The sequence below is a fragment of the Mauremys mutica genome, chromosome 14 (assembly GCF_020497125.1).
Source record: "Mauremys mutica isolate MM-2020 ecotype Southern chromosome 14, ASM2049712v1, whole genome shotgun sequence".
NCBI lineage: Eukaryota > Metazoa > Chordata > Testudines > Geoemydidae > Mauremys > Mauremys mutica.
Window position 1 is genome coordinate 36,588,423 of NC_059085.1, and position 24,076 is coordinate 36,612,498.

The 24,076-nt window shown below is 42.4% G+C and overlaps 1 protein-coding gene across 2 annotated transcripts in view; it reads left to right on the plus strand.

Moving 5' to 3' along the window:
• Positions 1-24,076, plus strand: part of PLCG2 (phospholipase C gamma 2) — a 93,300-nt gene that overhangs the window by 27,087 nt on the left and 42,137 nt on the right. For both annotated transcript variants that reach the window (XM_044987234.1, XM_044987235.1), the window contains exons 3-11: positions 7,962-8,102; positions 11,695-11,788; positions 13,200-13,247; positions 17,000-17,084; positions 17,876-17,959; positions 20,251-20,294; positions 21,575-21,647; positions 23,211-23,312; positions 23,512-23,630. In XM_044987234.1, the coding sequence (XP_044843169.1) occupies positions 7,962-8,102; positions 11,695-11,788; positions 13,200-13,247; positions 17,000-17,084; positions 17,876-17,959; positions 20,251-20,294; positions 21,575-21,647; positions 23,211-23,312; positions 23,512-23,630 (790 nt within the window). The remainder of the gene's footprint in view (positions 1-7,961; positions 8,103-11,694; positions 11,789-13,199; positions 13,248-16,999; positions 17,085-17,875; positions 17,960-20,250; positions 20,295-21,574; positions 21,648-23,210; positions 23,313-23,511; positions 23,631-24,076) is intronic.

The following is a 24,076-nucleotide window of genomic DNA, read 5'->3' on the forward strand; positions in this document are numbered from 1 at the left end:
GTTGGGGCTTGGGAGGGGTGAGGGCTCCAACTGGGGGTGCGGGCTCTGGGGTGGGGCTGGGGATGAGGGGTTCGGAGGGCAGGAGGGTTTCAGGGCTGGGGTAGAGGGTTGGGGTGTAGGAGGGGGTCAGGGGTGCAGGCTCTGGATGTCGCTTACCTCAAGCAGCTCCCAGAAGCAGTGGCATGTCCCCTCTCCAGCTCCTACACGGAGGCGCAGCCAGGCAGCTCTGTGCGCTGCCCTGTCCTCAGGCACCGCCCCTGGAGCTCCCATTAACCATGGTTCCCGGCCAATGGGAACTGTGGGGGCAGCGCTTGGGGTGGGGGCAGTGGTTGTTGCTCCCTGGCTGCCCCTACGCATAGGAGACGGAGTGGGGACATGTCACTGTTTCCAGGAGCTGAGTGGGGCAAGCCCCCGACCCCGCTCCCTGGCTGGAGCGCCGAAGCGGGGCAAGCCCTGGGCCCTGGATCCTGCTCCCCGGCAGGAGCTTGAGGGCCAGATTAAAATGTCTGGAGGGCTGGATGTGGCCCCCGGGCCGTAGTTTGCCCACCCCTGATGTAAATGTTACAAAGTGGGATAGAAACCGTTATGATTAGCGTGACTTGGCCTTACAATTTCAAGTCCTAGCCTTTTCACATTGACTGCTGCCTAATCTAAAAGATCCCAAATTAGAGAGGACTGTAAAAAGTTCAGTAAAGTTTTGTGAGCTGCCTAGTGAGAAGTCTTCTATTTAAAATGTAGTTATAGTCAGGAAAGTGGTACTTGTCCTTACCGTACTCTTGTGTGACCTGAATTTGTTAAACTGTGGGTGTTAGCTGTGCATCTCCCACTAGTTTCAGTCTGTCACATGGCTAAATTCCCTGTCATTTGGAGCTTTAGCCCTGTGTGTCTTCTGCGTTGTATCAAATCCTTAGGCTTTGTAACTGTGTTTCAAATAGTTTTGTGGTTTATAATTATTGCTCAGTCCACTACAGCATAGTACCGCTCATTAAATTTTACTGTCCTTGATCAGGGCTTAATTTCTCATAGAGTATTTCCTGGAGTGCTGGGACTTGGGGCTTATGTCTCATGAATAGCATTGGGGCTCGGGACTTTTGTCTCGTGGGGGGCCTTGGGGCTTGGTGCTTCTGCCACATGGGTTTGAAATATTTACCAGAGCTCTGCTCCAGACAGCTTTGGTTGAATTGAAGCGCTGCCTTGAGTCAAGTTATTTTTCATACTGCATGTACACCAAGGTGTGTGAGATTTCTGGGGTGTGTACTGTCTGTAGGTGGCCAGGCTGCCTTACTCTCCAATGAAAAACATTGCACTCACAGCACCACATCATGTTCATGTTTTGACTAAAACAACAGGTGTACAGTGGCACACGTTGTCAGTGGCAATTTGATAGTTAATTTTGGGTTATGTGGAAGTGAGAATGGAGCCATTGTCTCTGCTAACCACAGCAAGGTGCATTTGCAAAAGGAAACTAAAAAAGCTTTTTTACATTCGCTGGGTGCTCATTTGCACACTTTCCTACACTGCAGAGTTCTGTGTGTCTGTCGGATCAAGTCAGGTTTCTGCCCCTCGCAAGAAGAAACTTTCTCATTTTATAGTGCAAATGGCTGATTATATTTTCTGAAATCAATTTCTCAAATGCATGAGCAAAATTTTGGCTACAGGCAAAATCAGCCTCTGTTCATGTGTTTAAGTATGTATATGTACTCCTATCCATACTTACATATCTAGTTCTCTCTGACTGTACCACTAAAGTTTTCAAAACTTCTTATCTTTTCACATCTTATAATCTGTCACCGTCTTCTCTCTTGTCTTCCTGAGACCCTACTTATTCCATCAGGTCAGTTCAAGGCACTGCTCCTAAATTAATCTTCCTGACATCATGTTCTGACCATGTCACCCCCCTCTTTGAGTCCCTTCATGGGCTCCCCCTTCTCCAGCACATCAAAAACTGGCTTCTGGGTCCGATCCTAAACCTGTTAATGTCCTTAGAAGGACTCTGATGGACTTCACTGGGGTTTGGATAAGGTTCTTGGTCCTTACCTGTAAGGCAGTTTATAGCTCAGTTGCTCCCTCCCTACTTACTTGTTCTTATATATTATCACTTCAGCCCTGCCCTACTAATGAAGTCAGCCTCCATTGTCTGTTTGTCCACATCTTACACAGGCATCTTTATACATCCTTTTATGCCTACCTTTCATGCACAGAACACCCTCTGTGGAGTTGTCCATCAAGCCACTACTCTTCCTTCCTTCAAATCCTTTCACAAGATCTTCAAGATCCTTACAGACCAGTCAGCTTAACTTCTGCACCCGGGAAAGAAAATGGAGCAAATAAATAAGCAATCCATTTGCAAACACTTAGAAGCTAATAAGGTGATAAGTAACAGTCAGCATGGATTTGTCAAGAACAAATCATGTCAAACCAACTTGATAGCTTTCTTTGAGAGGGTAACAAGCCTTGTGGATGGGGGGGAAGCCGCAGACATGGTATATCTTGACTTTAGTAAAGCTTTTGATACTGTCTCACATGACCTTCTCATTAACAAACTAGGGAAATACTACCTAGATGGAGCTACTATAAGGTGGGTGCAAAACTGGTTGGAAAACCATTTCCAGAGAGTAGTTATCAGTGGTTCACAGTCATGCCGGAAGGTGCATAACGAGTGGGGTCCCGCAGGGATCAGTTCTGGGTCCGCTTCTATTCAATATCTTCATCAATTATTTAAATAATGGGATAGAGAGTACACTTATAAAGTTTATGGATGATACCAAGCTGGGAGGGGTTGCAAGAGATTTGGAGGATAGGATTAAAATTCAAAATGATCTGGACAAGCTGGAGAAATGGTCTGAAGTACATAGGATGAAATTCAATAAGGACAAAAGCAAAGTACTCCACTTAGGAAGGAACAATCAGTTGTACACCTACAAAATGGGAAATGGCTGCCTAGGAAGGAGAACTGTGGAAAGGGATCTTGGGGTCATAGTCGACCATAAGCTAAATATGAGTCAACAGTGTAACACTGTTGCAAAAAAAGCCAACATCATTCTGGGATATATTAACAGGAGTGTTGTAAGCAAGACACGAGACGTTGCAGTTGGTAACAGCTGGGTAGATGGCTTGTAGGGATTTCTGAAGTTTATCTTATTTATTGGTTACAATGTATAAATATATATCAGACTTGGAATCATCTAGCTGAGGCGAACCTGGGAATGAGAAAAGGTATAGCCAGAAAAACGTATACCCTGGAGAAAGATTTTATTAAAAATGTCTCAAATTCAGTCCGATAAGTTTGCTGTACTGACAAAAGCTTATAACCAAACATCTATAATGCACTGGCAGTTGAACAAAATGCTCTTTTATTGGGAAATACAAATGGAAAATAACTCCTGCCCCCGCAATACTTGTAGAATACAGCAGAAATTCTAACATTTGCCACCCTCTTGCTATCTTGAAGCATTAGACCCGTTCATCTTCCCAGTCGTGCTCAAAATATAAAGCCAAGTTCCGCCCCCAGATATGCACACAGGACTCTCGTTACACCAGTATGTATGTCCAAGGGTAAATTTTGACACCAATGGCCTGATCGTGCTCCCACCATAGTTAATAGAAATAACACAGGGCCTGAACGGTAGTACTTAGAGTTTCAGGCTCCCTTTGGTCCATAAAAGAGTACTCAGAACAAGACAACTAGCACACATCCCAAGGAAATATATAACCATAAAACAAATCAAATAAAGAAACAGACTCAAACCCAGCAATGTGAGAAAGAGGAAAACCTCACATTTATTCCAATAAATCTCATGCCAGTTTGGACAGCCAGTACTCACTAAACCGGTTTCAAAATGTCAGGCTTCTAGTTTCCATTTCATCCATTCCATCAGGTGGCTATTTCTGTGTGGTTTAAAAGGATTTCCTTGGGAGGCTAGTCAGTCATCTTCTCAATTTTGACAACTTATTCAAGTTGCTACTTGTCTGGACTGGATCCCGAAGCACCTTCAGTTACCATAGTATTTCAGGCCCTGAGATGGACTTGTGGTGTAGTGGCCTGCGCATGAGGCTAAGATCCAGGAACTCTCAAATTCCAGTTCCAGCTCTGCCAGCGGGATGCATGGCCTTAGGCAAGTCTTAATTTCTATGCATTGGGAAGTAGATAAATAGTATTATAACAGAGATGTTGCATGGATTATATGCACAATGCCTCCAGGAGCTCCCATTGCACCAGGGCTCAAGTTTTTTGCCTGACAACTTTTGACCCAAGAAATCTATAGTCTTCTCCATTCATATAAGTTACCAAGAGAAATACTTACTTAAATAGTCACATTGTTCAAAATATGCATTACTATTATTTTTAATACTGTAGTGCCTAGAGGCAAGGACTAATCAGGACTGGGACTCTTATGCAGGATGCTGTACGAACTCGGAATAAAGGACAAAATTTACCCTCTGGATGTAACCAAGAGTTATAAAAAAACTCCATAGGCAGTCAGGGGCAGCCAGTCTGGATAGTGGAGTTGTAGAGTTTGATCCTACAGTGAGCTCTATGCCTGTGAAGTCAGAGGAGCTCTGCACAACAGCAGGGTCACGTCTGTTGTGGCTCTTCCTGTCTCTCTCTGAGGGTCTAGCCCATGATTTTCACCATGACAGTGCCCTAGGGAGAGCACTTTGTGTTGTCCCCCCTCATGATTCACAATATAGGCCATATGGGAAAGCCCTATAGTACTGAATACAAAAGGATAGCCCTTCTATAGGGTGGCCTAGTTTTAATCATCATCATAAAATTCAACACAGAAGTATGTATCTTTATATAAAATTCAACAAGTTGGTTAAAAAACAGCCTTACAGAATGGTTATCCTTTTCTGTTCTAGAGTTAATTTAGGATAGTTTCTACAGCAACCTATTGATTTCATCCCTATAAAGTTCTTTAGAACTTTTTTTCTAAGGGAAATAAAGTATACTTATTCCAGGAACATAAAAGATACTGAATTTGAACCCTTGATAGGGAAGTTGACCTATTTCACTCTCATTCTTTCTGTTCTCCCTCCCTCATAACCGCCTTCCCTCATGGTTGAGCTTAGTCACTTAGGCCCAGATTTTTAATGTCTTTTTGTGCTCACTGAGTGCCTAAATCCCTTTTGAAAATGATATAGACTCCTAAATCTGTTAGGCATTGCAACGCTGAGCAGAACAATGCCTGAATACTTTTTAAAAATCTGGCCCTAACCTGTTCTAACGGGGTAGTAAGTTTACTGTGTGATTTGTCCTCCAATTAAATGAATTCTAAAGCACATCTGAGCAGAGCCTGGGATGCAGTGTGGCTCTTCTTGTCCACACACAAATTTACTCCACTTTAACTATGCCGATATAGTTAAAAGTGTATAACCCCTGATAGTATAAAAGTGCTTATAACTAGTATAACTTATTCCTGTAAGGAAAGGGGAATGAGCTGTACCTTATATCAGTATAACTGCATCCATGCTAGGGGTTGTATCAGTATAACTATATTGGTTAAAAAAAACAAAACAAAACACACCTCTAACCAAAATAACACATACGCACCAGAGAGAGTGAGAACATGAGAGTGAGGTATCACGGTTATAACGCAGGGAAAAGAAGGTGTGTATGTGTGCAACCGGGAAGAAATTAAGCAAGCTTGTCTCTTTCTGTGTCAGAGGTCAGTATGGGGTAATAGTAACTCAAAATGGAAACAACAATTAGAGTTGGGAAATCTTTGTTTTTATCTCTGTGTTTTGTGTATGGTGTTCAGTAGAGTTACAGTCAAGTCAAAGTTTCCCCCAGCCAATGGCTTATTGGGCTGACATGGGTAAAGCATGTCAGTTTCATAGCCCACAGTACACAAGGGAGTGATGTGGCCAGTATCATGTCAGACTGCCTTTGACTGCCCTAACTCCATGGATCAGGTATCCATTTTGCAGTTGGGTGAACTGAAGGTGGCCTTTCTTTGTGAGATCCATCAAGACTAAACCCATAACCTTCAAGATTGAAGGTCTGCAGTGGTGACTGAGTGGTTAAGGCACTCAAGTAGAGTTACAGGGAATCTGATAAATGTTCCCTGTTGGTTTACTGTGAATTGAAATCTTGTCTCTGCACCCTGATGTGTCTTTGTCAAACTCCCTTTGACATGCTTGGGAAGTAACACCAACATTTTAAAATGTGGACACTGTGACACTATGGTAACCCATCACAGAGACCTTAAGATCGGCTCAGATCCATTTGAGGTATCTAAGTAAGAATTTCAGAGGGGCTGAACACTCAGTGGGAACTCTTCATTGCTCAACATCTCTAAAATTCAGGCTGCATATTTCAATGCCTAAATGTAGATTTAGGGGCCTACTCTATGCAGTCACATTTGAAAAATTTGGATGGAGATTTTCCCCATCTATTTTTTCCCACTATTCTTACTGGGAGTTGGTGGGTGGAGTCTGGGAGAAGGAGTGGTCACTTTATCTTGCAGATAAATATCTGGGGGGAAATAAAGCTCCTTGGGGCAGGGACTGTCTGTTTGTTCCATGTTGTTCCAATGGAGACTTGGTCAAAGGCTGCAGCTTATAAGGGCTACTTCAATTCAAAATAATAACAATTTTCTTCCCCTTTCCTAGCAGCAATGTCATCTCTGGGATAAACAACTCCAAATGGAGCAGTAAGTTTGGCCTGAGATAGTCTCACTCACAATAAGAACTTCCTAGGTGTATGAATATTCCACCATCCAAGCTTTGCTGATCAACCCTCTCCACCACCTCACACCAAACCACATTACATAAAAATTAATCATCCCACAGAGCTTTAGAAACAGGTGGTCAGCCCTTTCCCTCTTTATTTCACTACATTTCATATGTTGTGATCTAGTAGCGACGGGGTGCTCTTTTATAATACATTGTCTGTATCCCTGAATTGTAAAACACACAAACAGAAACCTCCAGTCAATTTCCTCTGATGCTGTATGGTTTGATAAACACATTTCAAGAGCAGCTGTGCAACTTATTTTTTTTTTGTTCACTCCTCATCCTGTAACCAGAAACTCTTGACCTGTCAAAAGTAGGAAGAGCCATGCATGCTTCTGTCCAATCTACGGGCAGAACTAAACCACTTCCTCAGTTTTCTAATAAATATCTTATCGTAAGAGTGCACATATTCTATTTCAGTGCTGCCTCACAAATATTATGCTGATCCAGGCCTCAGACTATGATAAGTAGAGGACTGACTTTAGGCCACATATCAGCGCAGTGTTCTCCTTTCATGATTTTTTGAAGTGTAGCTATGCTCTATGGGAAGGCATAGGTCACTCAGCAGTGCTAAAAGTTGTATTAAAAGGCAGAGACCTGTTTGGATCTGAGCAGAGGAAGGTTCATAGATATCGTAATGGTTACATTGAGGCTTAGCCAAAAAAAGAGTTCTGAAACTTAAATGTAAAGTGTAGATTCCCCACAAAAACTGCTCAAGTTCTGCAGACGAGAAAAAGTTTGAGTGGGTTTCATGGTGCAAATAAAGTAACATCAACTGGTGGTGGTGTGTGGTCCATTTAGAGTCCCCCCCCAAACAGTTTGCCACTCAAAAAGGGAACTCCAGTGCCAAAGAAAATGACACCTGCAAAAGTGTGTGGACAGCTCTTCCTGTCGAGCCTATTGATTTTATACATAACTTGGTCAGTGGAGAGAGTGTCATGGTCCCAGGAATAAAAAGAATGAGGAGTACTTGTGGCACCTTAGAGACTAACAAATTTCTGCAAAAAAACTACCCTTTTCTTCCTCTCCCACACTCCCCTAGCCCAGCCTTGAGGGCAGAAACACATTTAGGCAGTCACCACAGTAGCAAGTCCCAGACGTCAGAATCATATAAATTAATACAATAATAATAATAAATGTTTTGACATGTTTGTCTTCTTGCATTGCTCTCTGCTGGAATTATGTAAGCACAGTTTGTACTGACACATGTTATTTTCTTTCAGTGGATTTGATGGAAATAAAGGAAATTCGCCCTGGGAAAAATGCAAAGGATTTTGAGCGTGGGAAGGCAACGCAGTATAAAGAGCATTGCTTCACTATTTTTTATGGTACCCAGTTTGTTCTCAACACCTTAAGCTTAGCAGGTACTTTTTTTTGTGTGTGTCTTTCTTCTTTAAACCTTAAACAGTAAACCCTCCAGACGAGGGATTTATAGCATTGACAGAGCAGTAATGCAAAGCTTACACTGTTTTTCTTTCTGGCCTTCCTAACACGTACCAAACATTTAAAATTGAAGAGGGTGAGAGAGAGTACCCTTTTCCCCTTACTGCTTTTAATGCCCTTGAATTGTGGCATTTGTAATTTTTGTGTAAAATAATAAATTAGGTGAGATTTTTTCCTTGTGTTGTTTAAAATGATCATTTTCATGGCTTATGAGTGGGTCATTTTAGGTGTCTGAATTGTTGCAAGCAGTCTTGTGCTCTCCTTGACACCAGCACTGTATGTTTTAGGAAGATGAAATGCCTGTCACTCACTGCAAGGCACAAGTGTGAGGTATAAGCAGGAGATATATAGTAAATCCCTATGTGTATGTTTCTGTTAATCCATTTCTTTATACCCTGCAGCTTCCTGATGTCTCTTTAGAAGGAACATTATAGAGAGTCTTTTTTTATGAAGTACATATCTTTTTATTCATTCACTCATGTTTAGCAGTGTAGATACTTTCCGGTTAAATATCTCAGGTGAGATTTTTTTTTAGCACTGAAGACCTGGATGAAATCCTGGCCCTATTGAAGTCAATGGAGATTTTGCCGTTGGCTTCACTGTGGCCAGGATCTCACCCCAGGGTCTGAAACCTGCCTGGGATCACAAGTAAAAGTGAATTTAGGATCCATAGCCTAGTTTTTTGTGACCACATCAGAAAAAACAACCACACAACTGGCAGGGTCTGTTTACTTAGGCCATGTCTGTACTGGAAAATTAAGTCAACCTAACTTACGTTGGCATATGGTCGTGGCAGTAATTACATTGCTTGTGCGTGTCTACACTTTTTGCTCCTTGTGTCAACAGTGCACTTCTTTACCAGAAGCGCTTGTATCAATTGTACCATCAGTGTGGGGCATTGTGGGATGGCTTCTGAAAGCCAGTAACAGTTGATGTAAGCAACGCAGTGTCTACGCTGACATTGCGTTGACCTAACTATGCAACTGTGACTCTACACTCCACATGGAGGTGGAGTTATTAAGTTGGCACAGCAGGGCAGTTACATCATCGGGAGCAAAATTTAAGTGTAGACACTTCCATAGTTAGGTCAACATAAGCTGGCTTGCATTGACCTAACTCTGTAGTGTTGATCAGACCCTATGAGAGGCCAAGCACTGGAATAGGAGGTGAATTGCATGCTCAAGTGCACTGTATGGGCTCTGCATGTCTATATGAGGAAAAGGGATGTTAATCAAATTGAAAGGCAGGGAATTGAAAACTAATACAAGGAAATATTTTTTATGTGCAACACAATATTATTCTATGAATCTCTTTGCCACAAGATTTCACTGAAGACAAAAGCTTAGAAAGTTTCAAAAATGGATTGGATATTTTTATGGAAAATGAAATCATCAAATTACATTAAAAAGGATGTTTTTTTTAAAGCCAAAACTAGAGTTTTGGATGTGATATAAACTCTTATACTTCAGGGCATAAAATAATATCTAATCAATGGAGATTAGGAAGAAGAGGATAACTATCTACTGAAGGGGTCTTGAATCTTCCTTGGTACAGGAATACATGGACTGCTGGTTTCATTGCATATGGGAATTCCCTTGGTCCTATGCTTGATCAACATTGTCAGTTTCATGAACATTAAATTCACTTGCAAAGTTGTAATAAAAACTGAAGTAATTTTTAAGATGTTCCTAGTAGAGTAGAGAAGTGATCAGTGTGTTGTAAGCATTATAATCCTAACAGCCATAGAGATTTTTTTTTTAAATGTGGAAGCGATGCACTCCCTAGTTGAGGTACTTTCCCATGTGTGTAAGCAAACCCCATATTTATGCTTGTGAAATAATGTATTGCACAGAGGATTGGTGTACTCAAAAGTGGGTTTACGTGTGAAGGAGCATGCACAATTTTGTGTGTTGACAATTAATGGCTGCTTGTGAAAATTTGGCTCCACATACCAGATTTGAATTTAGATTAAGCCCATAATATCCCTGAAATTTCAGAATGTGCAGCGTCACTTTAAATATAATTGTGCACTCAGCACTGTTGGGCTGTATTTTCTCCTTGTTTTTTTTCTCAGAATCTAGTCTCTGCAAGTACTTTGAGAACAATTAGTACGAGAAGGTATGTTGCCATAACACTGGTTCTCAGGACAACATGACTGATATTTTCAATATCAGGAAAATCCTTTTCTTTGTTAAAGCACTTTGTCTTGGTTTCTGAGAACAATACAAAGTAACTGTTACTTAAGGGGGAATGGCAGCTTTCTTTATGGGCAGAATTGCTTTGGGACAGTTAGACTGGTGTCTGTCCTTCCCAAAAACGTAACTAATTGAAAAAGATTTCCACAGAGATCTGAAGCTGGGCTCTGGCTTCAGTTTTGGAGAATACAGCATTGTTTGAAAGTATACTTTTTAAAAATAATGTGTATCTTTTGAGAGACTGTTTTTGTTTTAAAGGATATTGCAGAAATTGCTTAAGTTGGAGATATTGGCTGGAAATAATTCTTCGGGAGGACTGTTTTGGTGGAGGGATGCTTTGATGAATTTCTGAACTGGAATGCGGTAACGCGGGGCTGTCCAAATTCTGCCCAACTGAGGGCTGCAAAGGCTGCGCCTAATCGGCAACATGAAAAGAAAATTGCAGCCCACCTGCACCTTTAATAATACAAAATTGTGTCCCACAGGGACTGTAGTTCCCAGATTGCCGTGCATGAACTTGATCTGACTAGTAGTTATTCAGATCAGGTTGGCTCATCACCAGCAGGCCCTTCTGGTTTGTGAGTACTAGAAGTGTAGATGCAAACTCATTTTAGAACAAAATAAAATTTCTAGCCATTTTCCTTCTGAAAATAGACTTGAAAATGTAAAGTTAAGGATGAAAGGAACAAGCATCTGAGCTCTAATTCTGCAGCAGGAGTCTGAGGGAATTTAAAGACTCTTCTCCCAAATACACCTCTTATGCAACCAGAGTCTGGCATAGACTGTGCATAGTGGTGTGATTATGGCAGCCAGGATGAAGGATTGTTTTGCAGGCCACTCAGAAATGTTAAGGGTTAGGGTTAGAGCGTTGCATGCTGGAATCTGTAGTATCCACAGGTCACATTTTCATTTTAAAGGAGAGGGTGGCTGTGGGCTACATTCAGCCCATGGCATGCACTTTGGTCACCTTGAGAACTGAAGATGGAAAAAGCAAAAATTCTGCTGTATCACAGTGAGAGCCTAGTTGTAGGTTGGCAGTAATTCTGCTGCAGCTTTGAAACTTCTTATATTCTGATGAACAAAGTTTTAAAAGGAGATGTTTTTGATAGGTCTAGCGTTTGTTTTTTTTTTTAAATCCTTAAGAACTAACATAGATTCTTTCATTGGAATGTGTTGGATTGGCAGCGAAAAGCTCTGTAGTGAGATTATCATAGAGAATGGGTAGCCAACCCACCTCATACACCAGGGCTTATCTAAACATCACAGATTATGTCTTTGTTATGTATTAATATTTCTCACAGTGTATTAATCTTTGCAGCTGATTCCAAAGATGATGCTGATAAATGGCTGTGTGGCTTGAATATCTTGCATCAAGAAGTTATGAATGCTTCCACACCTGCAATCACAGAGAGGTACGTGGAATTTCCCGCGTTTGTTTATGAGAGACTCTTCAACAGCTTGACACTTCTTTGCAATTTGACAGTTAAAAACGGAAAAGACATTTTCAAGGATGAAACCAGTGTGGTCTGTCAGTTACATTAAGAGCAATATTCTACAGACACATGCTATACTTAGAAAGTGTGGTCCAAATTCAGATCTTGTAGAAGCATATGCCACTTGATAGTCTTCTATGAAGTTATGGCTACTTACACTGTGATGGATTTGGCTCTATGGTTGGTTGGTTGATTTGTTATATAAACTCACCTGGTTCCAGGTTTGGATGCCAAAGAAAGTCTTTAAGAAGTTCATGGGAATGTCTGGTCTATGTGTGTGTTGGCATCTGTTTCAAGTGAACCAGAGTTTCTCAGGATCTCACAACTAGAACCTCTCCCCCCTACTTCCCACCACCCAGCCCTGGACAGTGAATCCCCCTTTTCTCAGGCCCTGAGGTCCCTCCCAGACTTGATCTTTTCTCACCCCATTCACCTTTTGTTAACAGTGGGGGAAAGTCATGGCCTGCTACCCTGTCTTCATCGATGGTTTGTCCAAATTGCAGCTCAGGTGTTGATGCCCTGCCCATCTAAATCCAATTTCAACTGAGAAAAAGTATTCCTCACTTCCTGTCTTTAACTTTTGTATGGTGTTGCTCTGTGCTGTTATACAGTTGCTGTGCATCACTCTAGAGGTGTCTGCATTTCAGCAACAACAAAGTGATTCCTGTATAGGCAGATTATATGAGGTTTTTAGTGAAATGCTATGATTATCCTTTGGGGTGAAACATGTCTATATAAACAGATCTTCCCTGTCAGTATTGCCAATATCATTAAAGGGATGCTGGCCCTAAAATTGACACTTCTGTCTGATTTATGTTTTTTAACCTAAGATAGGTAAAAGATTACTACAGCTAAAAGAGATTAAGCGGATTTTCTTTTTCATTTTTACTTCATGCATTTGACGATATTTGAGACCACATCCTCAACTAGTGTCAATCAGTGTAGCTCCATTGACTTAATGGAGCTATGGCCAGTTTATACCAGCTGAAGATCTGGCCCTTTTGTGCCCAGTTATTTTCACTGTTTCCCATATGTATGGTTAGTCATTTCCCTTGTTTATGTGGGCTTGTCACACAGCAACAAGGGGAAGACAAAAACATTTTGTTTAGAAATGGGAAAATATTATTGTAAAGCCACAAACATTAACCAGGGCAGATACAGCAGATGCAGCACCTGAAAATGCTTGTGACTCATTGTTCAGAATGTGCTAGATTTCCAGTTTAAATATCTCTGCTTACTTTCATCACTGAAATTGTGATATTGAACAGGCTCTGTTAGTTCTTAATTCTTAAAATAACTTTTCTGTTTTTTTTTTTTGTTTTTTTTTAAGCTGGCTGAGAAAGCAGATCTACTCTGTTGACCAGACTAGAAGGAACAGGTATGAATCTCACCCTTTTAATGTTTTGCTTAGTTTTCATGGTCAGTTTTTCTACATGAAGTATAGGAGTGGAATTTTAAAGTAACAAACATCACTTTGCATAAGAACGATGTGACTTAGGTAACATGTGAGAATCCAGGACGCTGCACCTGCTCTTTCGTTAGTAATTTGTGTTATGGAGACATCCAGCATATGAAATTCACTGATGCATGTACATAGTGTAACAGAGAAGGAAATGACCACCACTGTATCATTTTGCTTTTGGCCCTTTCTTCATGGCTGGAACTAGGATGAGTGTAGCGGTTGCTTTCCCCCTCCCGCTTTCAGCTCCCCACTCCCAGCAGCATCTAGCTGCTTCCTCTCTAGAGGCTAATCAAGTGGGAACCCAGAGGCTGGGACTCTGCTTTCCTGCCTTGGTTATGCCCCCAGCACTGCCTGAGAGGGTGAAGAGAGTGAGGAGGGGGACAGATGGAGTTGGCCTAACAGCAGCAGCCACAACAGTCCTTCCTCCCCACACTGAGTCAGAGCCTTGAGGAGGGGGAGCATGATTAGGTGAAGGGACAGGGGAATCCTTGGAAGGTGAGGTAAGGACACGGAGATCCATGGGGGAACAGTCTGAGGGACATGGAGGGGGGTCATTCTGGAGATCCTGGGAATGGGGTAGGTTACGCAAGGGAGCACAAGACAGTCCTTAAACATAGAGGTGGGAGGAAGCCAGCAGTGGTCTTTCAGAATTAGATTGAGGACTTTGGCAGTGTTCCAGAGAGTTTGCAGAGTTCTCACTTATAAGAACTTGCTTTGGTAAATATAACTTGGTGAAACCGGCCGGGTGGTTTGCGATAGTTACTCTGTTATGTGTCAGGAGAGGAGACCTAGGGCTTAGGAGTTACCTCAGGATTCATGCTTCTCGGCCGAGGAGGCTGCAGCATATTGTAATTATGGAGGTGGCATATTTGGGTTCCTGTGGGAAATGGAAGCTGCTCACTGCAGGCCCATGCAAAAAATGGCATAGATTTTAGACTTCAAAATTTCCCTTTATGGTGAGTGATAGCGAGAGAGAATCCTTGCTCTGCTAGCCGAGGTGCTGGATAGCCTGTTGCAGTGCAGAGGATGCTGTCTTGCAAATTCAGCTGCAAATTTCTCTTTAGAATTGATGTAAGTTGTACGATGCCTTGAGAAGGAAATTAACCCCTTGGTGGGTGGCACTTTAATGAAGCTTAGCTACCCCGTTTTCCCAGCAGCATTAATGATTGTACTTCTTGTTCAGTGCAAAAAATAACATTCGTTTCCTCTCATTTAGCCTTTTCCTAAGAGTAAAATAAAACATGTTCTCATTGTCTGGATGAAAACATGTTATTGCAGGAAATAGCACCATTCTGCAAGCAATCTGTAGTACTGGGCAGATTATTGCAATACAAACAGAGATGGAAGGGTACGAACGGAATTGGGTTCTCAAGCATAGGGGCTCAGAGAGATTTTAGATATCAGAGACTGACTCGCTTAGTCTGGAGTGGGAGGACAAAGTGTGCCAGCTGCACCATTCTTTACTGAATGCCAGATCACATCACTGCACTTGGCACCTGCACTGCTGCTGATGCATTTTGATAAGAAAGCACCACAACAGGGGAGAACCATGAAACAAAGGAAAGCCATAGGGCAAAGAAGCTTCAGCAGATACTACATCTAGTTAAGGTTATGTTAGTTTCCATAGTTTTATCACTGGAAGGTAACGTAACTGATCCGCCTTGGATATGTGCTGAATTGTGAGGTGGTGGTGGTTTCACTTTACGCAGAGAGGATTCCCACCTTTGGAAAACTCCAGGAAACAGATGAATGCTGCAATTAACTTTTTTTTTTTTTAAATTTTAGTCAGTTAATTATAAAGTTGACACTTCCCGGCTAGCCCCAGCAGTGAAGCTTTGCTGCCATATGCAGTAATGAAGTCAGCCCTGGGTTTAGGCCTTTGCTGTCCAGAAAGAGCTATTGAGAGGCATCTAAAGGGTCACAACAAAGGCCTAGAACTTGAGGCCTTGGTTCCCATCCCTGCTCTGCCAGAGACACCCTATGTGACTACTTAGTTGCTGTGTGCCTCAGTTTCCCCATCTATAAAATGCGTATGATAGCACTGTTCTGGGAATATGTAAATTAAAGATCGTGAGGCACTCTGATACTGTGGTAATCGTGGCCATAAAAGTATCTAAGATACACTGAAACCAAAGCTGAAGTTGATGAGGGAGGTGGGAGGTCTGAAGCCAGAGGGGAAGGGGTCACTGTACAGACGGAGCTGCTCTACAGTTCACTCAGCCCCCATGCATTGGGACCCCCCCACCCAGAACCTCACTACTGAGCCCTCTGCACCTGAATCCCCTGCATCAGGACCCCCACCCTGAGGAGCCCCACCTCCCACACCTGGACCACCCCAACAAGCCCCCTGCAGCTGGACTCCCACCCCACTTCCAGCACCCGGAGCCCCTGACACCCAGAGCCCCCCTGAGTCCCAACCACCATCACGTGGACCCCCCTGCAGAGTCCCATGCAGGGCCGCCCAGAGGGGGGGGCAAGTGGGGCAATTTGCCCCAGGCCCCGGGCACCGCAGGGGTCCCGCGAGCCCTGGCCTGGCAGCAGTCCGGGTCTTCAGCCGGCATTTTGGCAGTGGGGGGCCCTTCACTGCTGCTGAAGACGCGGGGCGACTGAAGGCCCCCCCCGCCGCCGAAATGCCCCGCGAGCCCTGGCCTGGCGGCGGTCTGGGTCTTCGGCAGCATTTCAGCAGCGGGGGGCCCTTCAGTCGCTCCAGGTCTTCAGCGGCATTTCGGCGGCGGGGGGCCCTTCGGTGCTGCTGAAGATGCGGAATGACTGAAGGGCCCCCCGCCGCCGAAATGCCGCTGAAGACCCGTACCGCCGCTGCTTCCCCGCTTTGCCCCAGGCCCCCTGAATGCTCTGGGCGGCCCTGGTCCCATGACCCCCCTGCACTCCCCCACTGAGCCCCTGTGCATCCAGAGGGCCCCCCACACCCAGGCCCCCCACTGAGCCACCTGCACCCAGATTGCCCCACACAGAACCCTCTCACCCCACAGCTGGATCCCCACACTAAGCCTCTCCACACTTCGATCCTGCCAGGCTGAGCCCATCTGCCCCACACATGGATTGTTCCTCTTGCTATCTTGGTGCACCTGGCACGGAGGGGGCAGGGTCCTGGGGTGTTTCTGGGGCAGACCTGACCTTTGTGCTGTGTCAGCGTCGGGTGCAGCCTCACTGCCAAGTCCATGTCCCGGGGTGGGGCTGCAGGGTGATCTCCCACCCTGGGACATGGTGGCCCCCACTGCCATGCTGGAGCCTCCATATTTATTTATTGACAAATAAAATATGCAGAATTTTTTTTTTTGGTGCAGAGTTTTAATTTTTTTGGCACATGCCCCTGCTTCCAGGAGCCATGTGGAGTGGCCCCCAACCCTGGCTGGAGTGGGGCAACCCCTAGTCTAGACCCCACTCCCCAGTAGGAGTTTGAGGGCTGGATTAAAATGGCTGGGGGGCCAGATTCGGCCTGCGGGCTGTAGTTTGCCTACCCCTGGTTTAGTCCAACTTTCAAAGAAGTCAGTAGACTTCTGTTGCACTTGGATTGATCTATGGACAGAGAACGTTTTAAAAATGTATCAATAATTTAATTTTTGTGTTTGATGAAAATATATGCCACTGGATAGTTGTAGGTTACCTAGATACTAACAGAATGCTGTTTTTGCCCTCTTGTTTTTCAGTATCAGCCTTAGAGAACTGAAGACCATACTTCCCTTAGTAAACTTCAAAGTAGGCAGCGTGAAATTCTTGAAGGATAAATTTGCGGTAATTATCCAAAGCACCTGATGTCCAATATTTGGTGAAAATATTTATTGACTCTTTTATACAGCATCTTGCCTGTGGCTTTTGCTTCTTATCATGTGACTTAATCTGCTTTATATTGGTTAATTTCAGGGTTTAGGTTTGAATGTAATGCAGAAGAGTTTTTTAATTAATTGGTATTAATATTGCAGTATTGTCCAAAGTCAAAATCAGGCTCATGGCCCTCTTGTCGGCACTGTGCAAATGTGTAGGAAGATATGGTCAGTGCCTGTTTTAAGGCTAGAATTTGCATTATGGGTGAAGCAATACTTTTGGTTTCTATTCAATGTGAACTACTGTTAATAACTTTTGAGGCCCCTTTACATCCCTGCAGGAACATTAAAGATCCCCTTATTTTTCCTGCTTTATACCTCTCTATTCTCCAAGCCCCGAATTATAGTTATTGGTACTCTGGTTAATGAGCACTGAATGAGTCATTCTTCAGAATCTGCCAGCTGTCTTCTTAAGTGAGCAACTGGCTAACTGCCTGCTGGTACTCTGAGCCGGGGTAGTGGACAGAGATGAGGGGCAGGAACAGTATATTACAAATCAAGATTCTGTTTGTTCAATTAGCATATTAATGTTATTGTTTAAGAAATCAATTAGCCATCATGTCAAAACAATTAAAGTAAAAGTATGGCAGCCATATATGCCTTGGAAGACTATGGAACCTGGAAAGGGTATGTCACATTTCTTGCTGTACAGGTGTAACCTAGGCTATTCGAAATACACTGTTTAATACTTCCTCCTCACAGGAAATAGGAGCTCCCAAAGAAGAACTTAGCTTTGAACAATTTCACGTGTTCTACAAGAAAGTTATGTTTGAACAGCAGAAATCGGTAAGCTCATTTATAGATTGATAGTCAATCTACATACTATTATCCTGCTTGAATGAATAAAAGGTGAATACTGATTTCTCCTCACATCCCCCACCATAGAAAAGCTCTCACTTACAGAATTGTATTTGATGTGTCTTTGACAACCAATGCCAATAACTGGATTCATAAAATAAATAGATAAGAAGTTTGTGTTGCTTCTTGGGTGTTTAAAAGGTGAAAGTGTGCACACATGTAGTGGGATTTTGTTTGTCATGTGAGTCTTTCTGCCCAGTTTGTAGGATGGCCTTAGTCAGGTGCAATTAATAACTGTTAAGTGAAATAAGAGTTTTTCGTTTTTGCATGACTTCCCAATTTAATTTATCCCATATGCCAAAGGATACTCTTTAAATTATGCTGGTGACATGTCATGATCACCAAATAATGACCACTGCCATTCTCACTTATGTCTGGAGATGATATGTGAATATGTTTGGTGTACTGCATGGCATGCTTGTGACAGTCACTGGGATGTGTAAATGCCATGGAATTATGCTAGTGATTTATTTGGTTAACTATTTGATCACTACTTCCAAATGTTCATTCCATCCAGATTCATGAAGTCAATGGGAGTTGTAAGTGTTTAGCATCTCTGAAAATCAGGGCTCTTATTTAGGTGCCTCACTTTAAGCACCCAAGTTTGAAAATGTTGGCATAAATATCTGAATGCTAGTTTCTGCACCCTGTTAATTGTACCTGCGAATATGTAGGACATTGTTAAAACTGAAGCCTTCTATCCTCAGTTGTACATTGGCATGGTTTATTAGTAATTCTCTTTTTCAGCTTTGCAGATTAAGCATAATCATTGTAATGTAGATCTGTAAAATGCTATTAAAAAGAACCATATGCTTGAAGTAAGACTTCTTTGTTTAGCTAACCTTGTTGATGTGTCTCTTTTCATGACACTTCACTTAAACACCTTAAACAGAAAAAAGTTACTTAGGGTATGGCTACACTTGAGAGTTGCAGCGCTGGGAGGGACAGCGCTGTGTGTGGCCACACTCACAGCTACCAGCGCTGGTGTGTGGCCACATTTGCAGCATTTGCAGCGCTGTTGGGAGTGATGCATTATGGGCAGCTATCCCAGCGTTCAAGCGGCAGCAACGTGCTTTTCAAAAGAGGGGGGTAGGGTGGGGTGGAGTGTAGTGTGACAGGGAGCAGAGGAGAGAGAGAGAGAGTGGATTTTTGGAGCCGACACTGTGAATCGGCTCCCTGCTTTTGCAAAATCAGAAACTTTTTCCGACCCCTTAGTGTTAACTGCAAACAGCCTGCAGACCAGATAAGCAGCTGCCGACTCCCTTTCTCGCTGCTGTTTCTCTCCTCAAGCAAAAAGCAAACACTCAACCCCTGTGAATCAGGCAGGCAGGGGGGATATCTCATTTGATTGTTCACAGATTGATCACAGCAAACAGGAGCTGTGTTTGTTTTTTTAGATAAGCAGCTCCCGGAGCGGAGCCCCGCGTTCACAACAAAACAAAGAGAGGCTGCATAACAAAACAAAGGGGTTAAAAGCATTCTGGGATATCTCCTAATACCCTGGAGGCCAATAGCAGCGCTGGTGTGTGGCCACACTTTATGACCAGCGCTGGATCACCAGCGCTGCAATGCTTATTCCCCAGGCAGACCCAGGTGTACGGCCAGCGCTGCAGCCAGGGAGTTGCAGCGCTGGATGTGCCCTGCAGGTGTGGACACTTACTAATTGCAGCGCTGGAAAGCCTCCACCAGCGCTGCAAATCTCAAGTGTAGGCATACCCTTAAAGAGGAGAGCGTAGCACAGTATAGTGAGGTTATCTGATTTACTAGTTATCTGATTGTCCACGCCCTTGGTGTATCATTTCAAGGAAACTCCTCAGATTGCGTAATTACTGTTTACAACTAAGTTTCCCAAGCTCTGTACTCTGCTGCTCCAACCTGGAGGCCATTTAGTTTAGATTTTGTAGCCAGGTGACTAAATATGATACAAGATACATGTTTCCAGTTTTTCTGGACTATCTAGCAGGAAACTTGACTGCTTGTGTTTATTATGGGCATTAGCAAAACGAAGTTTGGCTGTGAATTGTATGCTTTTACATGGAGAAGGCCTGAAGCGTAATCACGACAGATCACAGTCTGTTGTTTCTTACCTTTCATTTGAACTCAAAATTTATCGTGCTAACATAGCTTGTATAAAATGCAAGTAGACATTTCTGTCCCTGATAATAGTTACAGATATTTCTGATTATTGTGTGTCTCTCTTTTTCTCCCCTCCTCTTAAGATTCTTGATGAATTCAAAAAGGATTCTTCTGTGTTCATTCTTGGGTGAGATTTCCTGTTACTATAATTTTGTGCATGTGTGTGTTGGTTATAACACTTCAGGACTTTGCATACCCAAAGATTTCATGGAATCTCAAAGTCCATTCATGTTTTTAAGTGATGTCACTGTTCTCTATAATGGTATTTTCATTAGTGACCAGAGGTGGCATATCTTGTTGCTATAGAACTCATTAAGATGAATGAAAATTTTTCATTCACCATTTTATATTAATTTTAACATCTCACATTTTAAGACATGCGTCCTAAAATTCTGACTTCAGTGGAAGATTTCCTGAGTAAGGACAGAGGATGAGTGGCATTAGGAAGCTGTTGATAAGTGCCAATACCTTGCCCACAGATGGATTTCAGTCAGAGCTTCTCATGCTTAGCCTAGGACAGAAGTTATCTCTGTGTCTTCTGATGGAGAAGTTTAATTTTTAACTGAAGAAGCATGTGGTGCATGGACTTGACAGAAGCAGGGCAGAATTCTAATCCTAAATCATGGAATGTCATTGAATCTCAGTTTCCCTCTCTGTAAAATGGGTATATTATTTATTTAGGGGAGTTGAAAATTAACTCTTTGTACAGCATGTTGAAGAAATGAGATGCTGCAGCATAAAAATGACAAGCATTGCTGCTATTATCCTTTTCTGAAACTAGTTTATCATTGCTTTGAACATTACATCTACAATTTTGTTTAAAGCATTTGAGAAGTTCCTTTAGAAATGGTTGCCTTTTAATATAGGGCCCAATTCTTTAGTCTACTGAGTAGAATTTATTGAACTCATTGGGACTGCTGGCATCAGGTTTTGGTTCTCCATGTCAGCTCATCCAATAAATATCCAGAAGAAATGGCTTGTGGGATTATGGCTATGCAAATAATTTACAACAATAATATTGTTATAGTGCCATAATTAAGATGCACAACATCCTAGTGAGGTGAGTGTTGTTTCCACTTTACAAAAAGGTAAACAGAGAGAAGTTAAGTAACTTGCCCAGGGTGACAGAGTGAATCATTATGAAAGCTGGGAAGGAAACCCAGAAGCTCTGATTCAAAGTCTTGTGATCCAGATGCTAGACAGCTGCTTTTGGGGCCTGATCCAAAGCCCATTAAAAATAATGGAAAGACCCCCTTCGGATGAAGTTGTAAATTCATGATATAATTTATTCGGTTCTCTACCATGGTCTTGCTATGGCCTTGACTTATATGATATTTGATCTATCCCCCCCCCCTTTTTTTTAAATGAAACATTTCTTCTAAAAATTTTCCCTTTCCTTTGGTTTAGAAATACTGACCGTCCAGATGCTTCAGCAGTTCATTTGCATGACTTCCAGAGATTTTTGCTACATGAGCAGCAGGTGAGAAGGTTATGAAACTCAGAATTCTTCCTCACCAAGGTTCGCAGCGTTATGTATTTTTCAAAGAGTCACAGTCTGACATACAGGATGACTGATGATAATTGGCATTGAACCTTGTGGGCTAAATCTGAGCATTGGTCTTAATTATTAAGGCGTGATCTTTCATTGAGCTGCTGTTTTTCAACTGCACAAAGAACAAAAAGGTGTGCAAATGGATTTTTCTGGCCTCTGCTAAGCTTCTAAATAAACGGAGGTGGTTCTTGACTGACATGTAAATGTCAAGGATGATACCCTGGCCCCATTGTGGGTGGCACCAGGTAAACATGTGGACTGAAATCTTGGCTCTGGCCCCATTGTGGCTGGCACAATGTAAACATTTGGGGTTGTGTGCCAGCCCCATTGGAATCAAAGTGAGTTTTGCCATTGACTTGAAAAGGGCCGGAATTTCACTCCTTATGGGTGCTCTCTTTGAAGAAGTTGCCCTGTACTTGCAGGCAGTTGGGTTCAGTGATCTGGGAAGGGGCTTGTCTTCATCTGTAACAGCTCTGATCCTGATTCACAGACAGCATGGTTTAGTTTGACTGATAAGTAATGAATGAATTAATTTAAAAAAATTGTCAGGCCAAAGATTCACTAAAGGAACAAAGCAGTTCATTTTTGAAGCTGCCTGTTGTATTACAGTGTGCATATTCTACATCTTTGGAAAGTCTGGAGGTCATCTGTATGTTTAAGCTTTATGACGTTCCACAGCCACTACTGAACTCCAGGCTTGCAAATTTGTTTGAACACTCAAATCAAACACTGAAGTTCATTGTTCCCATGCATTCCCTGTATGGGAATACCTAATATCTTTTCCCCTACAAAACAATGTTGAAAGAGCATACAGGTTGTAAAGTCAAGCACTCAAAAGTTAGGAGAGACCAGAATGAAGATTTTCTCTGTCTTCAGTAGGCCCAGGATTTCACCCATATATAGAGTCCCCACCTGTGACAGCCTAGCGTTTAGACAGAGGGCATCTTAAATCTCTAAAACATCACATAGGCTTTTGTTCAGCTAGGAAAGACATTATCTTTTATTTTTAAACTATCATTTATTATTTTATTTCTGTAATGCCTGTGAGCCCTAGTCACTGACCAGACTATTGTACTAGGCCCTGGACAAACATTTAACAAAAAGCCATTCCTGAATATTCTTTGGGGAAAAAAACATGAGCCTAAATTACAGTAGAAAAATTCAGTGAACTCAAACAGCTAGAGAGGTTTGTAAAACTTCCAGATATTCTGGTTTCACCCACTTACAAGTATCGGTATGTGATCTTAGACACTGATTTTAAATGCAGCAGTAGCCTGAACCGCTGAGAGTCTTTCTTACTGGATGGGTTCATCAAAAGATGCAGTTCTGTTAACTGTAGGCAGTGAAGAATGAAGTTTAGTAAATCACTGCTGTGAGTGTCTGTCTGTCTCTTTCATATTATATAATATATAATTTCATTCATTAAGTCTTATTACCTTTTTTGGTAATAAAATAAAACAACTTAAATGATAAACTTTTCTTAATTTAAAGGAGTCTTGGGCACAGGATCTCAGTAAAGTCCGAGAACGAATGACAAAGTTTATAGATGACACTATGAGAGAAACTACTGAGCCCTTCCTCTTTGTGGATGAGGTGAGAGAAAATATTTTCTTATAGTTCTATATACGTTTAACTTTCTCTTCTAGTTCCTTCTAGTTCCTTGAAATTTGCTGGGCAAATCCCCCTCTGTTAGGAAGAGGGCAGTTCCTCTAAGCTCTGTTGTTAGTGTTTATATTCTTTTTTCTTTTCTGATTGCATGCATTTAAATCCATTCTCTTTTTTTATGTTTTAGTTTCTCACTTACCTTTTCTCAAAAGAAAACAGTATTTGGGATGATAAATATGATGCAGTGGATGCTCAGGATATGAATAACCCTTTGTCCCACTACTGGATTTCTTCCTCTCACAACACGTAAGTTTCCAAAATCTTGATTGTCTCTGATCAGACAGACCTAGTGTATGTTAAGAGAAGCAAATATTAGTTTAAGTTTTACGTCGGGGTGCTCAGACTGGATCTGCGAAGCCTTCCTGAGAAATCTGATAAGACTCACTCACTTTTTCACTGAGTTATAGTGTCAGAAAGCACAACCGCTTCCCTTCATCTCCCCTCCCGCCCCCAACAGAAGAGCACAAGAAACTTTGTTAAAAGAATGTAGTCCAGAAGCTGAGCTCAGACTGCCACACTGAGCTTCCTGTAACTCCTTGATGCCAGAAGATGGGGATTGAATGACTGTGGGTGCAAAAATTCATGCTAATGAAGGAATCTCTGCTCCTCCTGACACCTACAGTCCTGTTCAGTTAGCATCATTGTGCCTGGGCATTACAGTGCCTAAAGGGTCAAATCCTGCTGGCCACATG